At 43.5% G+C, this 24755-nt stretch overlaps 1 protein-coding gene across 1 annotated transcript; it reads right to left on the bottom strand.

Moving 5' to 3' along the window:
- Positions 1-335: 335 nt before the first annotated feature.
- On the bottom strand, positions 336-8896 carry KLF6 (KLF transcription factor 6). Its single transcript, XM_037156576.2, has 4 exons — positions 8552-8896; positions 5275-5848; positions 3712-3835; positions 336-3259 (listed from the first exon to the last, which is right to left on the bottom strand). Exons 1-4 carry the CDS (start codon positions 8651-8653, stop codon positions 3208-3210), a joined length of 852 nt encoding a protein of 283 aa, XP_037012471.1. The 5' UTR covers positions 8654-8896; the 3' UTR covers positions 336-3207.
- Positions 8897-24755: the final 15859 nt, after the last annotated feature.

Raw genomic sequence — 24755 nt, 5'->3', positions numbered from 1 at the left:
GCCCGAGGAAGGGAAAGGAGGTATTCAAGTCTGTCAGTGTGCAGATGCCTCTGCAGTGCATTTCCCTGGTTGGAGTGACAGGAAGATAAAACACAGCACATGTTTTCCTACTGTGCCCCAAAGCCCGGTCGTTGCTTTTGTATCTCTGGAGAAGGGAATCCAGTGCATTGCAGGGCAGCAACCCCAAGCAGCTCTTTGCACATTAGTTCCCCGGCCAGGCTGTGAAGCTGACAGGAAGGGACGAGGCAGGCAAATGGCCTTTAGGGTTGCACAAGGGAGATTTCATAGAGCAGGAATTTGTTTCGACTCCCCCCATTTCCCCAAAAGACACCAACCAGAGTTGAGATGCTGATAAGAATTCTTTTATGTTATTCCGATAAAAAATACATTCATACAGAAATATAACAATCTTGCAAAAAACAATTTCAAATAAAATCTTGTAAAACAAAATTTTACAAAAATCTTACAAAGATTCTTTAGATAACAGGGTGCTTCAAAAAAAAAGAAATTTCACTAATAGAAATTTTTTAATGTCAAGCAAAAAGTTTCTGCTTGATTGAGGCTCAGTTATCACCTGAACAGAATGTAATTCTTGATGTACTTGCTTATTATGAAAATTATAGGCATTGATATACATGGCACCCAGCCCCACCCAATCAGACAACTCCATGGTGTTTCATAAGTGAGACAAGCCAGCGCAAGTTGAATTTTTTTTTTCCTTTTTGTCTTTTGTTTACCTTCTTGCTTAATGGAATTGTTATGGCTAGGCGCACAGCAGGGCCAAAAAAGGAGTTTTCCAAAATCCAGCAAATCAGGTGCCTGGATTTTGAATTGCCAAAAGTGCATTTCCCCCCTTAGCAAAATGAAATGAGTTCTTTAGGTAAGTGTACTCATCAGCCCAGATAAAAAACCAGTTATTCGAGCTTTCATTACTGCTCATTTCCAGGAAGATCAAACAAAATACCAGCCCAGCCAGACTCACGTGTATATATATGTACATATATATATATATATAAAGAAAAGATCCACACCCACATGACAGCAGCTGGATGAAGTATCAGCTGTCCACACTGTGGTGTGCCAATTCAGGGAAATTATTCATTGAAAAAATGTGAAGAATCTATGTGCTGAAAAAAAATATCTTCATCTGCATAAAAAGTGTTCTAAAAAAAAATCCCTGTAATTAGCTGACTCTTAGATCTTCTAATAAGGCTGAAATTCAAAATCAAAATCGTAGTGTGTCTGAGACCAGTTCGTGGGCTAGTATTCCGTTCATGCCATTTTTGAACAGCCAAGACCCTCTCCCAGACCTGCCAACAAGGACGAGCAAAGTCAGCAGTCTGGAACAGAGTCCAGGCCCGGAGTCTGCAGCGAATCATTAAATTAAAGATAAAGCCTTTATAAAAGTATAGTTTTCATTTTTACCTCCTTTATGGCCATTTTGAAATATTTCTTCACAGGCTGTGAAATTTCTAGCTAAACATCTAATTTCTCCTTAAAAAAATATTTATATATTATATATATGTATATATATACACACACATACATATACTATACACACAAATATACATACACAAGGATTCTGCCCACTTTTACAAAAATTAATATACTTTCTGTATTACCAACAGATAGATACATAGTTATGTGAAACTTGTGCCTTTTAAGCCAATACATTAACATTGTTTTTTATAGTTCTGTATCTTTAATATGTGTGAAAACATTACATATTAAATACAGCCGATGTGTGATCTATACAACTGTTGTGCAAAGTCTATATGAAAGTTTCATGGTGACAGAAATGGTCAGATTTCCCAATTATCATGTGTTTTCCACTGTAACACTGATGGTCAAGTTGTCTAAAATGCTGAGTAAATACTGACTTGTTGAGGGGGGTTCATCTCTCTCTTTGTCTTTGTGAAGGAGGACCTTAAAGAGATTTTTCTTTTTTGTATTTTACATTGATACAGTACAATGCCAGGTGAAAAAAGAGCCTTAATAAAGCATGCATCACCCATACCCCTGTATGAGACCCCCAGGTAAGGGGCCACTTGCATAAGGCACCATTATTAAGATCTACAGTGCATTAACAGCTAGAAAACCAGAAATTAGTCCTCAAGGCATAAATAAGAGAAACGTAGCTGCATGAGAAAACACTTTCTAAGCTTTAGTGGTTTTATCTACCCAAGTGAGGAAAAATTTAAGTTCTTAGTCTAACGTTACGTTAGACCAGGAGCTCCCGGCCCTCACATTCTTGACACCCTGCATGTGTCCGATGTCTCAAAGGGCATCACTAAATTCTCCAAAAAGGTCATCAAATTCAGAATCATGTAAAAAATATTCCTACACTGCACACCACCTTTCTGGAAGGGAAGTGTTACAAAATCGAAGGGGAAGTATTGTGTATTGCCAAGCCCAGATGGCTAGGGATCACCAATTTTGACAAATTGCATTTTAGCTGCTCAGTAACTGGAATCAAAACTGTAGTTTTGATTTAAAAATGGAAAAGCAGAAAGTTCCCTAGACCATGCATTACTTTTGTCTTACAAGGAAAGGTTACCATTGTGTTATATTTGTAAATACACAGCTTATACAACGGGTAACAAATGAGCTGTTGTAGCCAGTAGAACAAGCTACTTGACACATTGCACGTTTCATAGCTGCACCAGACGCCAACGTCCCTCTCGTACAGGAGGGCCCCCCCCCACCCACTCACCAAGCAGGGTCTTGATCACTCACACTCCCGCCCTCCATATTTTCCCCTTTTTTGCCTAAGGCGCAGACACCCTCCCAGGAAATGATTGGTGGTCATCTCATCTCAAGGTTTACCCATCACACACAAAACATTCAAACAACATTTTTTTCTGTCTCTTGCAGTCTTGCCACTGCACAGGAAAGACTCTGCCTCATCATACAGTCCTAATAGATCCTCCACATACAGTCAACCCAACCATTAACATTCTCAGTGCACATGCTCACGGCAAAGGCTTAGGGACCAGTGCAAGTCCAGGCCACCCAAACACCACACACCACAGGCGCTCTGCCGCTTCCGACATGTTTTTTTTGCCCTCAAAAGACCTTCCAAGGAGAGGTCCTGGAGGCAACCGGGTGGGGTGCAAAATGGCATGCTTTGGCTGGAACACGCACCCTCCTTCCACGGCCGTCTCTCAGCCTGGAAGCCATTTTAGCCGCAGGATTCACTCTGCTCCCTCAGAGGTGCCTCTTCATGTGCAGGGCCAGGTGGTCGGACCTGGAGAAACACCTGCAGAGCCAATGAGCACCAGAGAGGTTAGGTCTCCAGCCCTGGTTCAGTTACAGACCCCCCACCCTGCATGCCCCCACCCGGCTCTTCTCAGGGAGAAGCTGGCGATCCACTGAGTCACTGCAACTCATTTTCAGGGGTAGAAAATTCCAAACGGTAGGAGTATAAAATTAAGGTCTCCATTCCACTCTTTGGGAGCATCTGACCTGACCTCACTTCCCAGTCTTTAAATTCAAAAACTGATGCAGGCCTATCTTCAGAAAGGAGGAATGAATTCACTCTAGTTTTACACACACAAGACACAGAGCATCTTAACTTAAACAACTGGCATATCAGAGATTTTTTTTTTTAAGTGCTAGGCTAAAACAAGGTCAGTCCAGGACAGGAAACCATCTGCCTTCCTACTCCATTGTGGGGATGGCATTCCCAAACCCAGCGCTTCAAGCACATACCTGTCACAGTGAGAACATTTAAAAGGCTTGGCACCAGTGTGCTTTCTGAAGTGTCTGGTTAACTCATCGCTTCTTGCAAAACGCCACTCACACCCTTCCCATGAGCATCTGTAAGGCTTTTCTCCTGGGAAGAGAGCACAGGACAAACATGCCATGATTTCACTGACCAGTGAGGGAAGGAGTCCTGCTACAAGACAACAGCACATGGTGAAAGTCAACTCATTAGCACGCTGCAGGTCTGGCGGCCTCAGGAATTCCTAATACACCTCAATTAGGAAGAGGAGCTGGTGCTCAGAAAGTGGCACCCAGGAGCTCTTTCCTGACCTAGCCTCAGTCCTCCAAGTGCTGTGCAAGGGACCTAGCGCCCACATGACCATATTCAGTGAACATGTAAGAAAGACAATTACTCAGACTGGAGAAATACTTCGGAGGTGATGTGTCAGCCCACTGGACCCACAGCCTCTCCGAGGGCAGGGTTTTATTGCTTTCTCCATGGAAACCATTTCTGCCAAGCACTTATTTTGCTCCTTACTCACTTCCCCGTGGAATGAGCTTTGTCGTCTCCTCTGAGAAACTACATTTCTCCAGAACTGAAGTCATGAGTTTCTGGGAAACCCCATCCAAGGCCTTCAAAGAACTTTCTAAATGGCAATCCAATAACAAAGTCCACTTTGTCCCTTAGTCAGATTATAAACACGAATTCACTAAAGGTGCTACCTCTTAGAGAATATCCTTTTAGAGGATATTAAACATTTGGCCAGAACCGGTCCTACTAGAGAATGCTGTTTGGACAAATAGCACCTGGGTCGTGACCCCGCTCTGCCATGAGCACTTTGGGGACCCTAACTGACAACTCAGCCACCCTCTCTCCTTACTGGTAAGTTAAGAGTTAGGGTGCCTTGATCTCTAAGATCCCTCCCAGATCTAAAATTTCTGTGACTCATCACCAATTACCCTGGAGACTACTGTGGTAGTTTTAAGTGGCACTTTCATCGAGGTTGTGATATTTCATTAAGAAATTTTCTTAATGTCTTTTAAAAATTGGTTTCAGAAAACAAAAGCAGCATGATCCACAGAGAAATTCCCAGGTAGCACCCACCGATCAATACCGCTGCATACAAAATCGATGGTCAAGCTCATTCCTCACACCACCACCCACAGGGGCATGCGCCATGTTGCCCAGCGGCCCTCTCCCCGATCCTTGGGTTTCATTGCAAAAAAATCAGAAGCAACTCCACGTAACATTACCGTGGACTCTGCAGACCACGTACAATAGGTCCTGATCACCAAGAGGGTTGGAGGGGGTGGGGGGCTGGGTGGAGATGGAGAACGTGATTTACCTCTTGTCTGTTTACTCTGAAAGTGTCAACCATTCATCGAGCACATGTCCAGTCTTTCACCTCCTACTCTGTCTTCCCCAGAGACCCAACTCTTTGGGGAAAGAGTGAGGTAAGGATGTGTCTGCTCTGACAGCCTTCTGCGAAGCCCGGCCCCCTCCCAGGGCTGGTGCAATTCAGTGGCGCCCACCAGCGGCCCACCTCCCAGGTCGCAGGAGGGACTGACCTGTGTGAGTGCGCTGATGTGCTTTCAAGTGGGAGCTTTTGGTGTAAACTTTTCTGCAGCCGTTAAAATGGCATCGATGCACCCTTCTTCGACCGTCTGGGGAGGCATCCCCACTGCCCTTGTCACCAGGCTTCCCTGAAGTCCCACTGCGTATCTTTCCTGAAGGGTGTGGATCACCAGGCGCACAACCCCACAGGTGAGAAGGGTCTCTGCTCAGTTCTGGAGAAGAAGGGGGTGTGGAGGTGACGGACGAGCTCAGGTTCCCCGAGGTGACCAGCACTTCGCCAATGGGGTCAGAGGTAAACTTGCAGGTGGGTGAGAGTTCCTCGGAGCTGTCAGATGACTCACTGCTCACATCGGAGTTCAAGCTGTTGGTCTCCAGGTTGTAACCAAAGCTGGGGCTGCTGAGAGCATCCTCTGGGGGACTGGAGGAAACCTTCACTTCCGGGTCCTCCTTTTTCTCCCGAGCCAGGATGATTTTGGTCCACAGATCTTCTTGGCTGTCAAATTTGATTTCAGAAGCTGACACATAGCAGGGTTCACTCTGGAGGTAACGCTCCAATTCCAGGCAGGTCTGTGCAAAAGGAACCACAAGAAGGCTCATGATTATGACAACTGAAAATGGAACCAAAAGCACTTTTCCAAAAACATGCAGAAATGAAGGGCAAACAGACTGTGGCCATGTCACTATAATAACCGTGTCTTTAGGAGAGTAAGAGGAAAGCTGTTTCTAGGAATGGGGATGGATTGGGAAGAAATACCATGTGGGACCAAAGGCCACGGTGACTAAAGGTCACTAAGCCAGTGTTTGTTATAGTTACCAGTGTTGATGTTTCTAATGAGTTTCTGTAAACCACACAAAGAACACCAGCCTCAGACACACACCCCTGACAGGTTTAGCCAGATTATCTGACAGTCTCAAGAACCATGTGCATTAAGAAAAGCCCCAGCCATCCTCCTTTCTCAGGCACAAGACAAAAAGGCTGCATCGCACGCAATGCAATGTGTTCTGACATTGCATGTGTCTCCCTTTGCAGACACAGCTGACAGCACAGGGCCACACTCAGTGAGCAGACGCAGCAAGCTGATGGTCTATATTCAAGGACATCAATGGAGCTGCACAGAAACCACCCACTTCCTGCTTAGCCCAGACCTAGTAGGCTTTCAAAGAATGCCATTCCCAAGTGCAGGGCCATGGGTGCACACAACTTTAATGACTTCCATAGTGGTCAGAGAAAAACAAGAGCTTCAACAACAGAGTGGAGAAATCATTCCAGAATGGCCATCTGCTATTGTAAAGGATGCAAGAGGGGAAATTCCTCCGGGCCCTGCTGGGAGTGCCACAATGGACAAGAACTTTATCTACTGGCCAAGAGTACAACTGTATGAGTCATCACTCTATTTCTTTCACGCAATGCCAGAGGAGACTTCCTTTTGAAATTCTGACCAGCAGCCAAAAAAGGACCCGGTTCAGATATACATGCAGTGTGTCATGGACAGAGTGCCCCCTCCCCAGACCCACAACCAACCTTTCAAGAAGCTACAACTGCCGAGAGACCAGCATCCCCTCTCCCCACCATTTCAAACTTTCTAGCCACTGGAAAAGAAAAACGGTAGGAAACATTTTAGGATTAAATTATATCTGCCCTTCTCTTCACTAGGATCAATTGCCTGGATGGCCATATAAGGTTGTCTATATGGCTGAAATTCTAAAGATACAAATTTCTACAGCCCACTATATTCTTTTTAGCAAATGACATTCAGAACTAGCTAAGCTATCCAAAGGGCTCATGCTTGCTTTCTTAGCAATATGCCTGCTATCATTATATAGCACATACCCTTCCCCCTCCCCACAGAATCCTCACAGAGCAAGCATGAGCAAGCAAAGGGGGAAAAACAACCATTGTTTTCTCTTTACCCTTAAAATTGGATGTCTGGGTTACAATGCACACCAGAGTGTTATGAGGAGAGACCAGCTAGATATTTTATGGATGTTCCAAAGAAAAACGAAAGCATACTTATTGAGATCTTGTTAAACTTTAATCATCTGGCTAATTTAAAATCTCCATTATGCTGATGAGCACTGGGGACCAGAACGGACCAGAACGAAGCTCTCGGAGAGTTTAAAAGCCTCTGAAGGCTAAGGAGAGCTCTCAGCCTGGCTTGTGGCCCAAATCCCAAATGCCCGAAGGAAACTACTTAGATCAATTTCAATCACGTCCTAGGGAGCAGCTTCTTAAGGAGGAAAAGGGGGAAGGGAGAGGAAGGTAGAACAGGGCTGAGAACAATTAAGCAGGCATATGAAGGTTGCCACACATTACATTTCATCCCTCTTAAAGCATTCTAGGGTTTGAAATCCACAGAATATAATTGTACTTCCTGTCAAAAACCAAGTCTAACCGGTTAGAAAGACAGCCCCTTTCTACCTTTAAAAAAAAAATAGGATATGTGTCAGAATCTCAGTACCTTCAGGCAATCCTAACAAATTAGAGGGGAAAATTAAGTTTCATAATTGTCTAATGCCAAAAATCCCAGTTCTACTAAAAAATCTCGGAAACCAAGGCTGTTCTTCCCAAACTCAGGCTTGAAGTAATTCAGAGGGACTCATTGTCATATGACTGATAAGTCACTGGTTGTGCAAACACTGCTGGTTTGGTTTTTTTTTGGTCAACAAAAGAAGCAGGTAAGAAAAACAAGGCAGATGGACGCAAATGTTAAGAATTCCAAAGAAGCAACTGGAAATGGCCTGGTAAGGAAACGGAGCTGGTGGATGTTTTGCTGGTGAAATTTCTAACTTAAAAAGAAAAAAATAGCTCTTAAGTACAAAGACCAAAAAGGAAAACAAAAACAAATCGCTTAAAAAAATACCCTTGGCATCCACGCAAGTTCAAATGACAAGTTCCAGCTGTGGAGTCTGGAGCTGGTACAAGCACCAAACTTCTGCCAAGAGCTCGGGCCGGGATCAGGCAGCGGAGCTCGGGCTATACTCTGGGAGTATAGAAGCCCCAGAAACGGGCAAAAACACTGGGAGCGACGAAGTGCTGCTGCGCCCCACGCAAATGACAACTAGGCTCCACACTGGAAAAAGCCCCTTTAAAGTGCCTCCCGCACCGGAGGCAGGAGTACATTGTAAGACTATTTTAATTTTTTAAAATTCTACTCAAACCATACAAAAAAAGCAAAAGCAATAAACCTCCAGCCACACATCGTCCTGACGGTGCGTGCATGCACTCACTCCGCTGCGCACCCGGGCACCTGGCACACAATTCCTATTTACCTGTTGCCAATATTCCTCCAGGGAGGGCAACGCCGAGAAGTACCCGGTCTCGTGCACAATCTGGAGTTCCTGGAAGATGCTGCACATTGGGAGTACATCCATGTCGGGTTGGAAAAGACAGTCCCCGCTGTTGTACCAACAGGGAGATGTGCGGTCTGGAGTCGAGAGCGCAGCGGAGGTGCCTGCAGTGCCGGTAAAGTTTCATGCAAACTCAGTGCACAGCAACGAGGCGCCGCGGGTTCAGATCCTGCCGGAGTCCAGAGACGCGCTCGCTAGCCCACACAATATTTGCAAACACCGGACTGACTGCAAACGTAACCCCTGAAAAACTTCCCTATTCAAACCTCCGCTGCCAGCTCCCCCTCCTCCAGGCCTAGCTCCCCCCACTCCCTCCCCCCCACGTGACTCGTCCGGCCCGCCCCGCGCACCGCCCAATCACGCCGCGCCCGACGAGGGGGCCGCGCGCCGATGATGTCAGCTTCAGCCAATAGCGAGCGCCGGCTCAGCGCGGCCCCGCCTGGCGTGACCGAGCCTCTCCAACAAGGCCCCCGCTATTGGCTAAATTCGAACTTTGGGCGTCTATGATTGGAAGGAGGCTTCGCAGGCTATTTTTAGCAGGGTATTTAAAGCGCGGGTCGACGCACGCCGGAGGAGTCTGCGCTGGGAGGTGTGCGGCCGAGCGGTTCAGTGCGCCCGCGGCCGGGCCGAGGGAGCTGGTTCCCTTGTCCGTGTTCAGTTCCTGCCGTCCCAGCCGGTTACCGGTCACCCGGGCCCTCGTCACTCAGGGCCGGTCCGCGTGAACCGGGCTGGTCATTCGGACACCTTCCCCCAACCGTCCCTGTCCTGTTACCCGTTCGCCGTCCCCTGCGTCACGCCCAGCAGCTCTGTGTGCCCCGGCTGGACTGAGGGGAGCCGGGCGGGTCCCCGGCACCGGCTCGTCTCTGTCCCCATCTTCCGTCTCCCCCGTTCACCCACTTCAACCTCGGGGAAGGTCTGCTTTTCTCCGTCCAGCCTCTGCTCCACCCTCTATCCTGCCTGTCCGTCCCCCTCCGACCTCAGGGTGCCCTGCCCTCCGCCTCCCCCAGGGCCGAGGCTGTGACTCCGGGAATCGGGGAGGGACACAACTGCAGTATTCGGGTGCTGAGGGGCAGGGAGGCCGGCAGGGAGAGGCCTGTGCGCAGAGTCGCTGGGACACTTGTCTGTGAACCCGGGGGCCCTCCTTTGGCCCCCTTCCCCATCGGGCCGGGGAAACACCTGCGTGCCTGGGTACCTGCCTAACCCGCGGGAAAAGGCTCAGACGGACCTGGAAGATCCTTGTTGTATCTACTGGTTAACTGTAGGATAAAGTGAAAGTGTTAACACTGATTCTGTGGGGAACAAATTCCACCTTTAAAAAAGAGACTCCCTATAACCGGTTAGCAGGGGGGTCAGGAACTACGATCGCATCTTCACCAGCTGTATCCCTGTTAGAAATGTAATTTCCAGGGCGCTCAAACCTTCAGAATCAAAAGATGGGGTGCTGGGGGTCTGTCCCAACCATTGTGTTTGAACAATGTGAATGAATCTTTCGCCTGCTAAAGTTAGCAAATCAGAGTTGTAGAACTTAAAATGTCCTTTTACTTGTTACCTACAAGTAGCAGCCCTCATTCTAGGTTGTGGAATCTACTCCTAATTGGGAGAAATCTGTTTAGTTTGTAGAGCTGCAGTCTCAGCCCTCACCAAGGTTAAAACTTAACAACTAGGCTTTCCCTTCTCTGAGTATGTACACAGTTTAAATTAGGTTGAAGCTGACATTCAGTGTGTATGTGTGTATTTTTTCTATAAATTATCTTCTAAAATACGTTGATTTTTAAAAAATGCCGAGTCCACGAAGAATGTGCATTTAAATTCAAAGTGGAAAACTGGATTATAGCTACTGATTTCCTTTTTATCTTAAAGCAGAGTTTAATGAACATCCTTTTAAATGGTTTTTTAATGGAATATGTCAAAGAATTTTTGAGAGGATTTTGTATGTTAAATTTTAGCAGACTAGAACAGAGAAGAATATATCAGGATTTAGGACCCTGTGAGATTCTGGGCAGGGACCTTTGAGAATCACAAGTTAGGGTTGTAGCTATTATAGAGAATCTAGGAAGGTAATGCAAAATGAACTGATACAAATGATCACTGACCTCTGTTCATCTTAATTTACATAGAAACAAAAGCATGACTCCAAAGAAAACAAAAATCCAGGGGCTGTACCAGTGAAGGGCAGCATCCTGGGGCTTTTGGAGGAAAGTTAGGTTATCCTTACTTACCTAGTGGGTAATTAGTTACTTGTTGTGTTAATAATTTTCTTTATCTATATTCCTATGGGATGTAAATTTATCCTGTCTCTTTCTTACATGCACTGACCAGTACTTAAAAGACAAGTACGGACTAGGGGTGCGATGTGCAACATGACCACAGTTCATACTGTTCCTAGATACACAGGAAAGTTATTAAGAGAGTAAATCTTAAGAGTTCTTATCTTGAGGAAAACTTATTTTTTATTCTTTTTTTAAATTGTTATCCATACGAGAAAATTAATGTTAGCTCAACCTATTGGGGTGATCATCTCCAATATATGTAAATCAGACCACCACGCTGTAGGCCTTAAACTTACACAGTGATGCATATTAATCACTTCTCAGTAAAACTGGAAAAAATAACCTTATTGGACATAATACAGATATACTCAAAATGGTAATTTTCAGAAGAAATAAAAAGGTGTAACAACAGGTTTGTACAATATGCTGAATTTCAAAGAGAATTAATTCTATGACTGCCTGCTGCACCCATTAGCCATTCAGTACCATGACTCACATCCTATGACTGGCCAGGTATTTAGGATTCACACATTCGCAAAATTTTGAGAAAGTCCCAGTGTGGGATAGGTAAAAGACTGTAGAGGTCTTAAAACAAGGGCATGGCCCCTCTTGGTGTATGTCACTATTTGGTGAGGATACAGTGTCAGCTCCCTATGTGAAAAAAAATATGCTGGATTCTGAGCAATACTAGGCAGCAAAGACAAATCACAGAAAGAGAGTCATTCAGAGGGAGGAATGTAGCATGGTCTCAAAAGATGGACCTTAGACTCTAGTTATTTGCACTACCTGTGTGACCTCGGTCATGTCCTTTCAGTAGGAGGTGAAAATGTCTATTGTAGTTTGATAAGATGGATATAGATGATGAGTTAAAATCCTGGTTCCTGACAAATAGTAGTCATTCAATAAATTGAAGGCAATATTCACTAATTCAACATTCATCCATCTCTAAGCATGCTGTTGATATTTATTTTGAAATTTCTTTTTTAAAAAATAGATGAGTGAACATAAGCAAAATGAAATAATCTTTGCAGGTCACATAATCTGAGAAAAAGTTGGGTACACGGTCACATCCAGTGACTCCAAACGAGCTTCTTTGTCCTACCCCACACTGAAGATTCTTGCTTTTCACTCCTTTTCACTCTCCTCGTCCTGCGTGGAGAGAAAATAATAAACTTCAGCTGGTGAACATGATTCTTGTTCTCCCCTCATCTCCATCTGCTCATCTCTTCTTTCAGTTGTCACGCTGCCCATCTATACCAGTATGTTCAGAAGGTCAGGACCCATTCCTTGTGACTGCCCCAGGCTTCTTTCACATTCCTGGACGATGGCGGTGTCTGGCCCCCTCGCAGCCTTGTGTCATTCCTCATGTCCCCCAACCCACCTCCACTCACTCCATGTTTTTTCTTCCTTCATGCTTCCAGTTACACTCATTTATTTTATACCACTAAGCTCTCTTTGCCACATTTAGAAAAAAATAACAATCTTTTAAAAATAAACTTCGCATTTAAACCTGTGTAACTTAAAGACTTAGGGAAGGGTATATTGGTTTTGAGTATTTTTGATCTTCTTGTTCTTCCAGATAATTGAAGAGGGGCTCTTAAGAGGGTTCTCATGAATCTGTTGCAGGGACCATTCCGATAATGCTCCCAGTGACTCTGGGGCTCCGCTGGGCAAAAAGCCACTTGGTTCTGTTTTGTTTTTTGGTGTCACTACCAAAACATCAGTTACCATATGACGTTACAGTACAGTTTCACTTTTTAAAAGAACTATTAGTGCTGACAATAGCCAGTGAGGAAAGTTCTCTATTCAGAGTTTTTAATAGTTATATAACTTTAATTTGTTTCTCCTGGGACCACATGGACACCCTTTAAACATTCAGTCACATGGGTTAAAAGTAGACTGTTCCTGTGAAACCTTTTGCAAGCTGAATGACGTGAAGTGAAGAAACAATTATCTTAGGACATCTTGCTAGGACATGCACAAAATATCTCATTTTCACCAATAACTTTATTGGTTTGGATATTTGAGTATATTGGCTGTCATCTACTATCGGCTTCTAGTGGGTAGAGGCCAAGGGAGCTGCTAAACACCTTCCAATGCATAAGACAGCCCCACAACAAAGAATTATTTAGCAAAAGTGTCAATAGTACCAAGAAACTTCACAAACCACTTTTGACACATTTGACCAGTCACAGCACCTTCTCCATACACTGCACAAATTGTTTTTGTGTGTTTCAGTTGCGTTTTATTTTTCTTAATAAAGCATAATATAATCAAAATGTTGCATATTTTCTTCCATCTTCAATATCAAAATGGCTGCAGAAAAATTCACCAATTTTGAAAAAAATGCACGCTGATATGACAGATCTTACAATGCAATCAAACAAAATTGTTTCAAGTTAAAGACAACTAAGCACTACAAGAGCCATCATGCAGAAAAAAACTTAACTTTTGGCCAGCCCAGTAAGTCCAGGTAAAGCACGCTGGCTCGCAGACACAGCTGAAAGCTCTGGGACTTGAGGCTGTGATACCGAGTCTAGTTTCCAGGGAAGGAGCTCAGGGGGCCACTCTCATAGCTCTGGGTGAGCGCTGCCTCTGCAAGTGCTCTGCTTACTGCAAAGCAAAACTCTGACTACTATTTTAGCTTTTCACATTTTTCTTTGTAAAAGCAAAAAATCTTCTGTTTCTCTCAGTTAGTGGAAACGGTGACTAATGTAGGTCTTTTGTAAAAGTGAAGCAGCCTAACACGAGCTCTCAAAAAGCATGGGACACATGTATTTGTGGGTGGCAGGGAACTTCAGCCCCATCTCATACCACATACAAAAATTAGTTTGAGAGTGTAAAATATAAGTGAAAAGTTGAACTGTAAAGCTTGCAGAAGAAAATATAGGAGAATACTCTCATGACTTGGGGATCATCAAAGTTTCTTAGAACACAGCCAGCATTACCTTTATTTTTTTTCTCATTAGTAAATTAGACTTCATAAAACCTTAAACTGTATTAAAAATATCACAAAGAAAATGAACAGAAAAGTTATAGGCTGAAAAATAGTTCTCAAAACACATATGTAGTATGGAATATGTACCTAGGGATTGATTACAAATGACACATAAAAGTCAATAATAAAAATATTTTTTAAAAATATAGAAAATAGGGAAAAATGTCTGAAACAGGTACTTCATATACACACGTGTGTGTGTGTGTGTGTGTATGACTAGTAACCCATGAAAATTTGTTCAACATTATTCATCATTAGGGAAATGTGAAATAGAACCCATGATTGGTGAGAATGTAGAGCTATGATGACCACTTTTTAAAAAGTTCTGGCCATTTTTAATAAAACTAAACATAACTATTCTGTGATTCAGTTGTTTCATCATCCAGGCATTTAACCAAAAGCACTGAAAAAATATGTTCACAAAGTGATTTATACAAGATCTTTATAGAAGTTTATCCATAATGGTCAACAACTGGTCATCATCCAGGTGTCCACCACCAGGAGATGTGGTATTCTCCTAGAAATATGCCACTGCTCATCAGCAGACAGGACAAACTACTATACATGGAGGGACATGAATATGTCTCAGAAACATAGGCTGAGGGAAAGCAGCCTTGCACACAGGCATCTCTATTGCAAGATTCAGATTACATTAAGCTCTAAAACAGGCAACACTGATGTTCAGTTACCTTTGGTGGACAGGGGTGAAAACTGACTGGGAAGGGGCCTGAGGGAGCTCTTTTGGTGATGGGTGATGGTGATGAGTGATGCTCAATCCAGAGGGTTGCGTGTCCTTCCTATCTCATTTCTATGAAGCATTAGCATTTTCAGATAAGTCAGAAACCTGTGTCACCTATATGGGAATTCCATTCCAGTTATGCAGAAATGTCCCAAGCGTTCTAAGAAAAGCCTGTTTTGTTTCTGAGTGCTTACTCTTTGCTAGGCATCATTCTGTTCCTCCAGGAAACAGCAGTGATTAAGACTGACTGTCCGACACAGCTCATGTTCTAGTTTGGAGACAAGCAGCTATCAGGTAATATCTCAGGTGATGACAGATGCCATGCAGGGTATGGAGATGAGAAGTAATGGGCAGAGGGGTGGGAAGTGCTACCTTAGATGGGAGGGCTCTGGGAGGCCTCTTGGATGAGGTCCCTTTGTGCAGAGAGAGGACAAGTTGAGGATAGAGTGAAGACATAATGACAGTGGGCAGCAAGTACCTGCAGACTGTAAACGTCAAGTGACAATAGTTCTGCTTTCACTATAACTTTAAAAGATATTTAAGGGTTTCATATCCCCTTAGGTAACTCCTTATGTTAAATTGCATTTCTTTGTATTAGATAACATTTCCTCAAGTATAAACTTTTAGGAGGTCATCATGACCTAACTACTTGGAAGAAATAAATACAGTCATACTTTGGTACTCCTAGGCTTCAGAACTCATCAAACCCTGTAGAACTCATTGCATTTTGATGAGAAAAAAAATGTATCAACACTCAGCGCTTGGTCAGGACTAAAACATGTATGAGTCACAACTCTGTCCCAAAAGAATAAATGTTTCATCGTTTGGTACTCATTGGTTTCAGCACTCCTCATGAGTTCTGGAATGAAGACAACACATACCAAGGTACCACTACACTTTAAAACTTATAGTAAGAGTATATATGGAAAGAGTCTCCCGTTTGAACAGGATGCAAGAACATTAGACTCCTGTGTTGGAAACCTGGTCAGCCGCTGCTTAGAGAGGACAAGGCATTTCAGATCCCTCAGCTCTCTCATATTAAATGATTCTGAACAGTTCTACAGGTTTGTTGATCTGACGAAGACCCTACAACACCCCATACCTACAATGCTCTTCTGGAAGAACCAGAATCCTGAGTGTTGTGCCTCCTTCCTGAGAGTTCTCCAACATCAATTTCTTGTGGGGCCAAAGCCCCCAAGAGCTGAGTGCCAAGCAGGTCACATCTCAGGCGAGGATGCACAGTGGATGACAGAGCGCAAATGGAGCTCACTGAAACGTGAGCTGACTTCTCAGTAAGAAGTGCTTGCTCAGGCCATTGGCAGGATAGCACCGTTTGCATGGCTGTGTACCTGGAGGACCTTCTTTTCTGTTTTAGTGAGTGTCTCCTCGTCTCCGAGTCACTGACATGAAAAAGGAAACCTCGCTCTGGCCCTGTGTCTCACACGGGGCTCCAGGCGGTCTTTCCCAACCCGAAGGCGACACTTGGGGGTCCAAGAATGAACCTCATTGGGAGACACTTGCTTACTTCACATTTCAACAGGTCTCAGGGGAGGGATCTGGGAACGGTCGCCTGAGCTGAGAGATTTAGATGTCAGTGCTTAAAAATGGAATTTTAATAGCAAAGGGCTTAGTGATTAGCACCATGCCTTATTTATTATTATCATAGAACTTGGAAGCCAGCCTTGGTGATCTGGGATCGATAACAATAATAAGGTGTCCATTTCTCCAGGGAGTTTAAGCACAGAACATGACTCTGTCCTGAGTTAAGCTCACTCAGAGCCATAGAAGAGGGTCCTGGGTTGAATCCCATCTGTAGCATCAAACCAGCTGCTTGTATAAGTATTGTGCTAACCAACTGTGCCACTGCATGCAGCTCCGAAGCAGCTGTTTGAATACAGACACATTTCTCAATTCTTCTGAATTTAGTTAAAAACACGCTTCCTCTACAGGACTTGTCAGGGATTAGATGAGATAAGGTATGCTTAGCTTGGTGCATGAAAGAAGTTCTACTAATTACAAAAGTGACTTTTGTGAAGGCACAGCAGTGGCAAATCCAGCCTTACTTCCAGCAAGAAGCCACAGACCTAGAAAGTGGGGTCATGACAACCAGCAACTGCAGGGGCTCACCCCTCTTCTTTTTGTGCCCAGGGGCAGTTGCAGCAATGAGTGGGGACAGCAGGGGAATTCTTGGATGGAGACTGATTGCTTTATTCTTTTTCCTTTCTATACTTCCTTCTCTTCTTGGTTATAGAGACCTCTGGATCACACACTGCCCTTTAAACAGCCTCAGACCCCAGGAATGTCCCCATGTCCCCACTGTCGTGGTGTCTTCTTGGTCCTTGGTGGCTGGCATGTAGCAGGGCTGTGCTGGTGGCAGCTCCATGCAGCTCATCCTTGTAACCCTGGCCCAAATGCATTATCTGCTTTGATTCTTTGCTTGCTTAGTTTTTGTTTCCCATAGGAAAATTCTTGGTGGGGAGTGAGCACACACAGATAAATACAGACACACTCACACTATACTCACAGAGACACACACTCACACACAGAGACCTACAGACACACACGAGGGTCTCCTGCTATATTGTGGCCCATTAATGAACTGTCAGAGTTTGTAGTTGATTTTAGGCAAATTATATCCTGGATCAGTATCTTTCCTTACTTCAGGATAAAGTGTAGTATTGTCGTGGTAACCAGATTTGTAAAAACATGCCAGATTTCAGGAGTGTTTAGATGATTAATTTTAGGGACTTAGTAGGTGGCATATATTTAGTTAGAATTACCTATCCTCAGTTCCATGCAATTGAAAGAATACCCTTTGGATGATGAACTATTTATAACACAATTTAAAAGCTGTCTTGTGGAAATGCAACATCTCATTAGGAGTTAAATCCTGGAACTTCCTGGCAAAAAAAAAAAGTGGTACTTGAAAATAGCATGTTGTCAGGGCAGTGTGAAAATGCTACAGTGGGACTGTCTCGCATGAAGTGAGCAGACGACCACAGTGACTTGAACTTCTGTGGTGAGAAATCATGGCTCTCTCCTGAGGCCAGAAGCCCTCCCAGATGGCAGAGCAGTGAGAAGTTTTCTTCATGCTTTAAGGTAAAATATTACATGACAGAACACAAGAAAACATGCTACTCTAAAAAACCAACGGACAGAATCTGTCATTTTGGGGAACTAAAATCATCAAGGACTTTTTGTGTCTTGAGGAAAATAATGGAAACGAAATTCCAGGCACTGTGGGTTCCTTGAATAGGTTTTTAGCTCATATGCACCACATGCCATTTTTTTTAGAAAAGTCCATTTTTCACACATTTACAGAACTCATTTTTTTCAGATCTGCAATGAAGGCTTAAACTGCATATTTGAAACTGTCAGTCTAGGACAATGTCTGGGGTATCTTTTTTATTAATACCTAGATGAGATCTATGCAGTATGGGAAAAACAGATAACTAGCACCACAGACTGGTAAAGAAAATAAAAAGAGGAACTCTCTGTAAGCTTCTCCCTCCCTCCCGACAAAATGGAATGACGGATGGTATTGTGCTGTTATCAACATAGCTGCATGCAGCAAATATGTGAATGACTTCAGAGATAATGAAATGTTAAGTTTTTTGGTTCACTATTTAAAAATATAAAACCAACCATTATAGAAGAAAACTATTCATTCTGAGATTTAAGGAGGGAAAAGCGGGAGGGGGGGGGAATGGCCTTTTAACTTCTCAGAACACAGTGCTGTGCTGATTCTCCCACAAAGGGAGCCGGCACATCTTTGAGAAAAAGGACAGGCAGGAACCCGAGCTGTGGTTCTGGCTCTGGCCGCGTCCCGAGCATGCCTCCCGTCAGCCCCTGTCGCCTGGGCGAGGAGAGGCCCACAGCCAGTCCTGACACACATGGCTCTAGGGCCCTGCCTTCTATGGATTCCATCCGTAGTGTCCAATCATGGGAAATGTTCCTTGTATTATAAAGCGTGTGCATCAAGCAGATGTCTTTCTCACTAGGAAAGCTAGCAATTGACAAGATGTCACATGTCTAACTCCATACCCAGTGAAGCCTTCTTACTGAATCGTTGAAGGGCAGGTGGGGGAACGCATGAGCATTTGATGATAGAATTTAAAGAATCTTTTTTTTCAATTTTCACCCGAGGAGATGCTTATTGATTTGAGAGAGAGAGAGAGAGAAACATCAAATGTGAGAGAGAAACATTAATTGGTTTCCTCCCGTACACACCCTGACAGGGAATCGAACCCCCACAACTTTTTGGTGTATGGGACAATGCTCCAACCAACTGAGCCCCCTGGCCAGGGCAAGAATCCTTTAAAAATTTATTTTAAGCACATTTCAGTAGTGGGGGCATTGTTATTGGACAGCCCCTGAACTCTAAACATATTGTCAGTGTTTCACAGGCAAATGACTTCAGTGGTACATGTGAAGTATGTTTAAATATTGTAAGCATTTGTCTGGAAATACATTTTTATTATGTTATCAATATTCACCATGTAGATATAAAGGTTTAATGGACAAAGATAAACTTCATTCCAGCCCTGGTCATAATGAATACAAATTCTGGAGTTAATAATATCTAAGAAGTCAGTGCCTTTGAATGTCTTAAGAATTTCCCTTAACCAGATATAGAGTTTTACAACTATACACCAAATACTAGAACCTAAGCCCATAAAAATGTTAAAGTGTATTTTCTTTTATCAAAAATACTTATTTGATTCTATCATAGACTTGTGAAACCTATTTTGCAATATTTTAATTGTGATATATTAATTGAGGAAGTCTCCCTTAATTTCCTAGAAAACATTAACTAAAATTTCAAAGCTTTCATCTCTAGGTTACATTTTTCTCCAAAGAAAATGTGTTATTTAGAAAACAAACACTGTTGCCTTGTGATAGATTATTTTGTTTCAAGTAAGCCAACACAACGGAATAAAATATATGATCTGTCGTGGCTGAGTCACTTCCTGTTTCAATAACAAGAATGTCATCAGCTAAACTCTAACCAGCACAGTTTGTCACTGTGTGTGTGGCTTTATTTGTACATGTTGCCAGAATGTTCTTAGGGAAAATACACTCATCATTTTCATACCAAAAAAGAAACTTTCGGTGAGTGGTTTTGGCTGAAGCTGCTGCCTTGTTTATTATTGATGCCATAACTGAAGCTTTCCTAATGGAAGGGAGAATGCTTACCAGGCAGCAGAAAGTGGGGCTGTGAGTTTGCCCAGGGAAGTCATAATTTGCTCCTGTCACCAGAGCTCTAACACAAATGTGCAGTGGTTTCCCAAAGATTGAGAGCTGCGCTCCAGCTGTGTGACAAATCAAAAAGGCCTGATGTTCTCCTGGCTTGGCTACTAAGTGACTATTTGATCTTGGATTTCTGTTTCCACATCTGTAAAATGCTGGTGTTGAACAGCATGATCTCTGAACTTTCTTGCAGTGACAAACACTTTGGCTCTTGTCCTAGAATCATGAAACTGAGAAGGTATTCTTTGCAGAGTAAGTGCCTGATAGCTCTTGAATTTAGAACCCCCCTACCCCCTCCAAGATCTCCCAGGGCAAATTTTAAATGACTCATCTGGGTGAGTTATTGCCACACTGCCTTCCGGGCAAGACGGTTATTGCCTGGGTGCTATCATTTTTGCAAATCACTTAAACCCAGGAGCTGAAAGATTCCAGACAGTGTTCCTGGTCAGCTCAGCTTGAGGACGTCATCCAGGGCACTGGAGACACAGCCGGGGGCGGGGGTGGGTGGAATTTAGGCCTCCACTCTGACTGCTTCTGAAATCTTCTCCCAAGTTAATGTGGCGGGGGTCAGACTCCCAGCACACTGAGACACATTTCAAGGTTTTACCTGCAAGAAGACACCTGAGTGACTCATTGCTGTGACATTCTCCTTGGAGTCAAAATGAGACATCATCTTATGGGAGGCGAGAAGGATTTTTCTGTGCTATGAGGGAAGCTTAGACACAATACCTGAGTCATAGTATTGCCAGATTTTAAAAACTAGTACCTTTATGGAAGTACCTGGACGCTGACCATTTTTCTTTCAAAAGCCCCACCGATAATTACATTATGAGCCCTGACCAATGTGGCTCAGTTGGTTGGGTGTCATCCCACAAAGCAAATGGTCACTGGTTCAATTCCCAGTCAAGGCACATGCCTGGGTTGTGGGTTCAGTGCATTGTCTGGGCGCGTGTAAGTGGCAACTCGTTCATACGTCTCTCTCACATAGGTGTGTCTCTCCCCTTCTTTCCCCCTTCATTCCTCTCTCTCTAAAAATAAATAAACAAAATCTTTTAAAAAATTACATTAAAATATGTTATAAACATTCATCCCATCTTCCTTATAAAAGCACCAGAGAGCTATAATAATTAACATCTTATTTGCATTCAGCACAATCATATACAATTGTCTAATCTGGTGATAGGTGTTTGTAATTGCTGAGTAAATATTTGCTCTCAGGTATAAAGAATGAATTAAATGGGCAGGATCCGATCCTGCTTTCCTGTTCCTGGGAGCCCAGGGTGGCCTTCACTGTGAGTGGTGTGAGTGTAAAGCTGAGTCAGGTAAAACTGGGCCTGGCAGCCCGCGGCCTCAGGTACGGCCCTTCATGTCTGTGATAAGTGCTGGCTCTCCTCGTTGCTAACGGCTTTCCACCTGGGATTTAGTCACATAAAGACCATATGAGATGACATTGCTATATAACTGCTGAATATGTTAATGCTCTTTTTTTTCCTGCTCAAACCTGAGGTCCTAGGGGAGGTGATATCTCTGTTAGAAAATGTATTGCCCTCAGGAGATGGGCCCACAATAGGGTAATGTGCTGTGGGCATGGGTTTGAGTCCACAAGTTCCCTGTGCCCCTCAAGAGTGACAAGCCAGAATAAATAAATGATGAGCAGCCATTCCTGCGGCTGTGGTTATAAAACCTGCTGCTATTTTAGGGCCAGGATGGTTCAATCTGGGTTTTGTTTCCTTTCATCATCTGCTTTGGCATTGCCTGGCTCTGAAGGGCAGGCTGTGTCACGGCCAGTGCAGTGTCGGGGCTCTTTGTCCAGGCTGACACAGTGAGATGCCGCCCGTAGAAGAGATGGAGGCTGACAGAACTTAAGTAAAATTACTTGCCATTCAGAATTGCTTTTAAAATATGTTTTTAAACAGAAGAGGTATATGAGAGCATTTAAAAATGTTTTTAATGTAAAGTTCAAGGAAATCAGATTTATGCAGCGATAGAGTTTTGGTAGAAGAGAAGAACTGTGAAGAACTTTCTAGTGTTGTGTGTATGTGTGTGTATGTGTGTGTGAAATTCCTCATCTACTAATCCGTTTTCTCCATGGGATGGATTTTAGACACTAAGGAAAGAGTCTCTTTTTGTATCCAGTAGTCTGTCGTTAACGCGAGTCCCTAAGAACATGGGCATCTGATTGTACAAACATCGAGGGACTGGCACGGAGCCTCCGCTGTGGGTATTTGACGCTCACTTGACAGCACGTATCAGACGCTGCACAGTGCACTTCCTGCTCACAAGGACCCGAGTGTTTTGCCTTTCTCATCCATCGTTACTCTGACTGCCAGGGAACAGCCACCCGAGTGAGGACAGTGACAGGCTGGTGACCCTGGTCATTCTTGGTGGACTTGGCCAGAGTCTAGAGATCATTAGAGAATTTGTTCTGGCACTGGTGCAGCTAAGAGCTGAAGAGGTTTGTATCACTATCAGATCTGTCAGCTCTCCAGACATGGTCAACCGGACTTACAGGAAACGCACTCACAGGTGAAACAACCTTTGGCACCCGGCTCCCAGCTTTCGGTTCAGAGAACGCTGCGTTCCCGGCACAGGGAGTGGAAGTTGATGTCATCGAAAAGATATTGCCTTGCTTTGAAATCAGCAAGCGTGTTCAAAGTTCTCCAACAAAAACAAAAAGCAAAATAAGCAAGAACATTTATGTAGCTTCTGCTAAAGAATGCTACATAGCCTTTACATGAATGTTACAATCTTACTTTCACTTACAACTTTCCCAGAAGATATTGTTAGGAGTGAAGCTCCAAAATTAGCTCGAGGCCAAAAGTGAAAAATTTCAACAGCCACTCTCAAGCAGCTTTTGTGTTCAGAACCATATATGGGTGAAAGTAACAATTGCAACAGGAAGCAAAAAAAGAAAGGAAGACTTTTTTGTACTTAACATAAATGCTTAAACTTTCATCTGTGAAAGAGCTCAAATTCCCAAGCCTTGTTGAATGAAACTCCAGGTAGCTTATAAACTTGCTTTTATGAAATTTGTTTGAAATGCTTCACTAACTTTCAGAGCCAAATCAGGAGACATGGCTCCCACTGTTATTTAACAGTTGGCTAACATCTCACTTCTGTACGTGTTCTCCTCTTTGTAACTAAATACTAGTGAACATTTAATTGAATTTTGATGATAATCTTAATAGCATTGTTCTACATTTGCCTCTTAAAGCAATTTCACATTTGTAAACTGCTTTTGCATTCCTGTCAGCTAGTGATATAACTTACTTTGCTCCAAGAGTGGAATTAAATTCTTTACTAAGATAACATGTTTTTGATTTTTCAGTGTGAACACAAATATGTGAAAATGCATAGAAATGACCTCACTGCAATGGGGACTCATCAATGTTAGTTATTAAGGGTCTCCTTCTATGCTTCTATGGGGCCACACAGTGCCTTTCTCACAGACCTGGGGGTGGGCGCTGAAATGAAGTTTTAAAATATGACGTTTCCTGGCTATTAGTTGATCTCAATATCTAAACTCTGGTCAGCAGACACCCTTGGCAGCCAGGTCAGGAGCTGGTTAGAGTCCAGAAGGGGGTCTAAATTTGGTGTGTTGAAGGAGCTTGCAGAGGTTCTTAATACTCAATGATCACCTTGCAGATCTCATCGATTTCAAAAGAGCATTCACTGTGGAAGGGCAGCCCAGAGACACAACTTAGAGCAAATGCCCTCTGTATGAGAAAATGAAGTTCTAGTTAAAAACAAAATGCAACAGCACAACAACCAGTGACCAGCAGCTACAGAGGCACACCCCATCTGCATAAACTCAGAATTCAAAACTGCAGTGAAAGGATACATAAGAAAGTTGTTATTATTGTTAGGAAATAAGTGTAATCTCTCTAAAGTGCTCCTGTATTTAAGCTCAGCCTCCAGATGGCCATCAAGCCATCTCTCAGGGCCTTGGGTGGGAAGTTCAGGTCACAGAAGGCTCAGAGGCCACTGTGAGTTACAATGTCGACCTGAGGATGTGATGTGCACACATTTCAGGGACAGAGCGATGATAAAATTTTAGGTTCAGAGTGGTGCTACCTCATCAGCACCCAGCTGTTGTCTCTTTGCCATCAGTTTTGTCAAAATGTCAAAAATCATCTATTTGGAAAAATCCATGCGGAATACAGAAGGATGGACCCTGGGTAGTTAGGAGCAGGAGAACGTTTTCCAAGTGCGCTCAGCACCCTTTCCCTTAGAAGATCCACCCCCTTGCCTACAGAGAGAAGCCTTAAGTGCTGGAAGCATGGGGAAGCCTGTGGAAATCTTGGGGACTTTAATTTCCAATCAGTTGCCCACACCCATCATCCTGGCCTTAGTCAGTGGAAGTGCCTCAGGCCATCTTCCTGGAGCTGCCTCCACCACTCAAATGTTGTCCTCCACTCTTCTTCTCTCTGCCGACATTTGCCCCTGTTGTGGCAAATAAGACTGCCAGGACAGCAATACCGCTAATGACCTTGTTCCCTCCTGGTGCCATCACACATTTCCTGCCATAGACCCGTCTCCTGTTTGGATTATCATAGACGGTGGTGCAGCAAACAGCTGGTGGAGTCGAAGTCCTTGTTCAAAGTGTACCACTTACAGAATACAAGCTTCCCTGTAAAAAAATTCCTTTGTATTCTTTGAATCTTAAAAAATATTCATGAGAATTGAATTTTTTCTTTCTCCTTTTTAAAATGGAGGTTTAATTGATGTGTAACATTATAACATATGTTAATTTCAGGAGCACAACATAATGATTCAATAGATGTATATGTTGTGAATTGATTACCAACTGTAAGTCTAGATAACATCCCACACCACACATAGAATTTTTTAAAATGTGATGAGAACTTT

Source organism: Artibeus jamaicensis, unplaced genomic scaffold (genome assembly GCF_021234435.1).
Source record: "Artibeus jamaicensis isolate MK-2021 breed Jamaican fruit bat unplaced genomic scaffold, CSHL_Jam_final contig_426, whole genome shotgun sequence".
Classification (NCBI taxonomy): Eukaryota; Metazoa; Chordata; class Mammalia; order Chiroptera; family Phyllostomidae; genus Artibeus; species Artibeus jamaicensis.
This window is presented reverse-complemented; position numbering and strand designations above follow the sequence as displayed.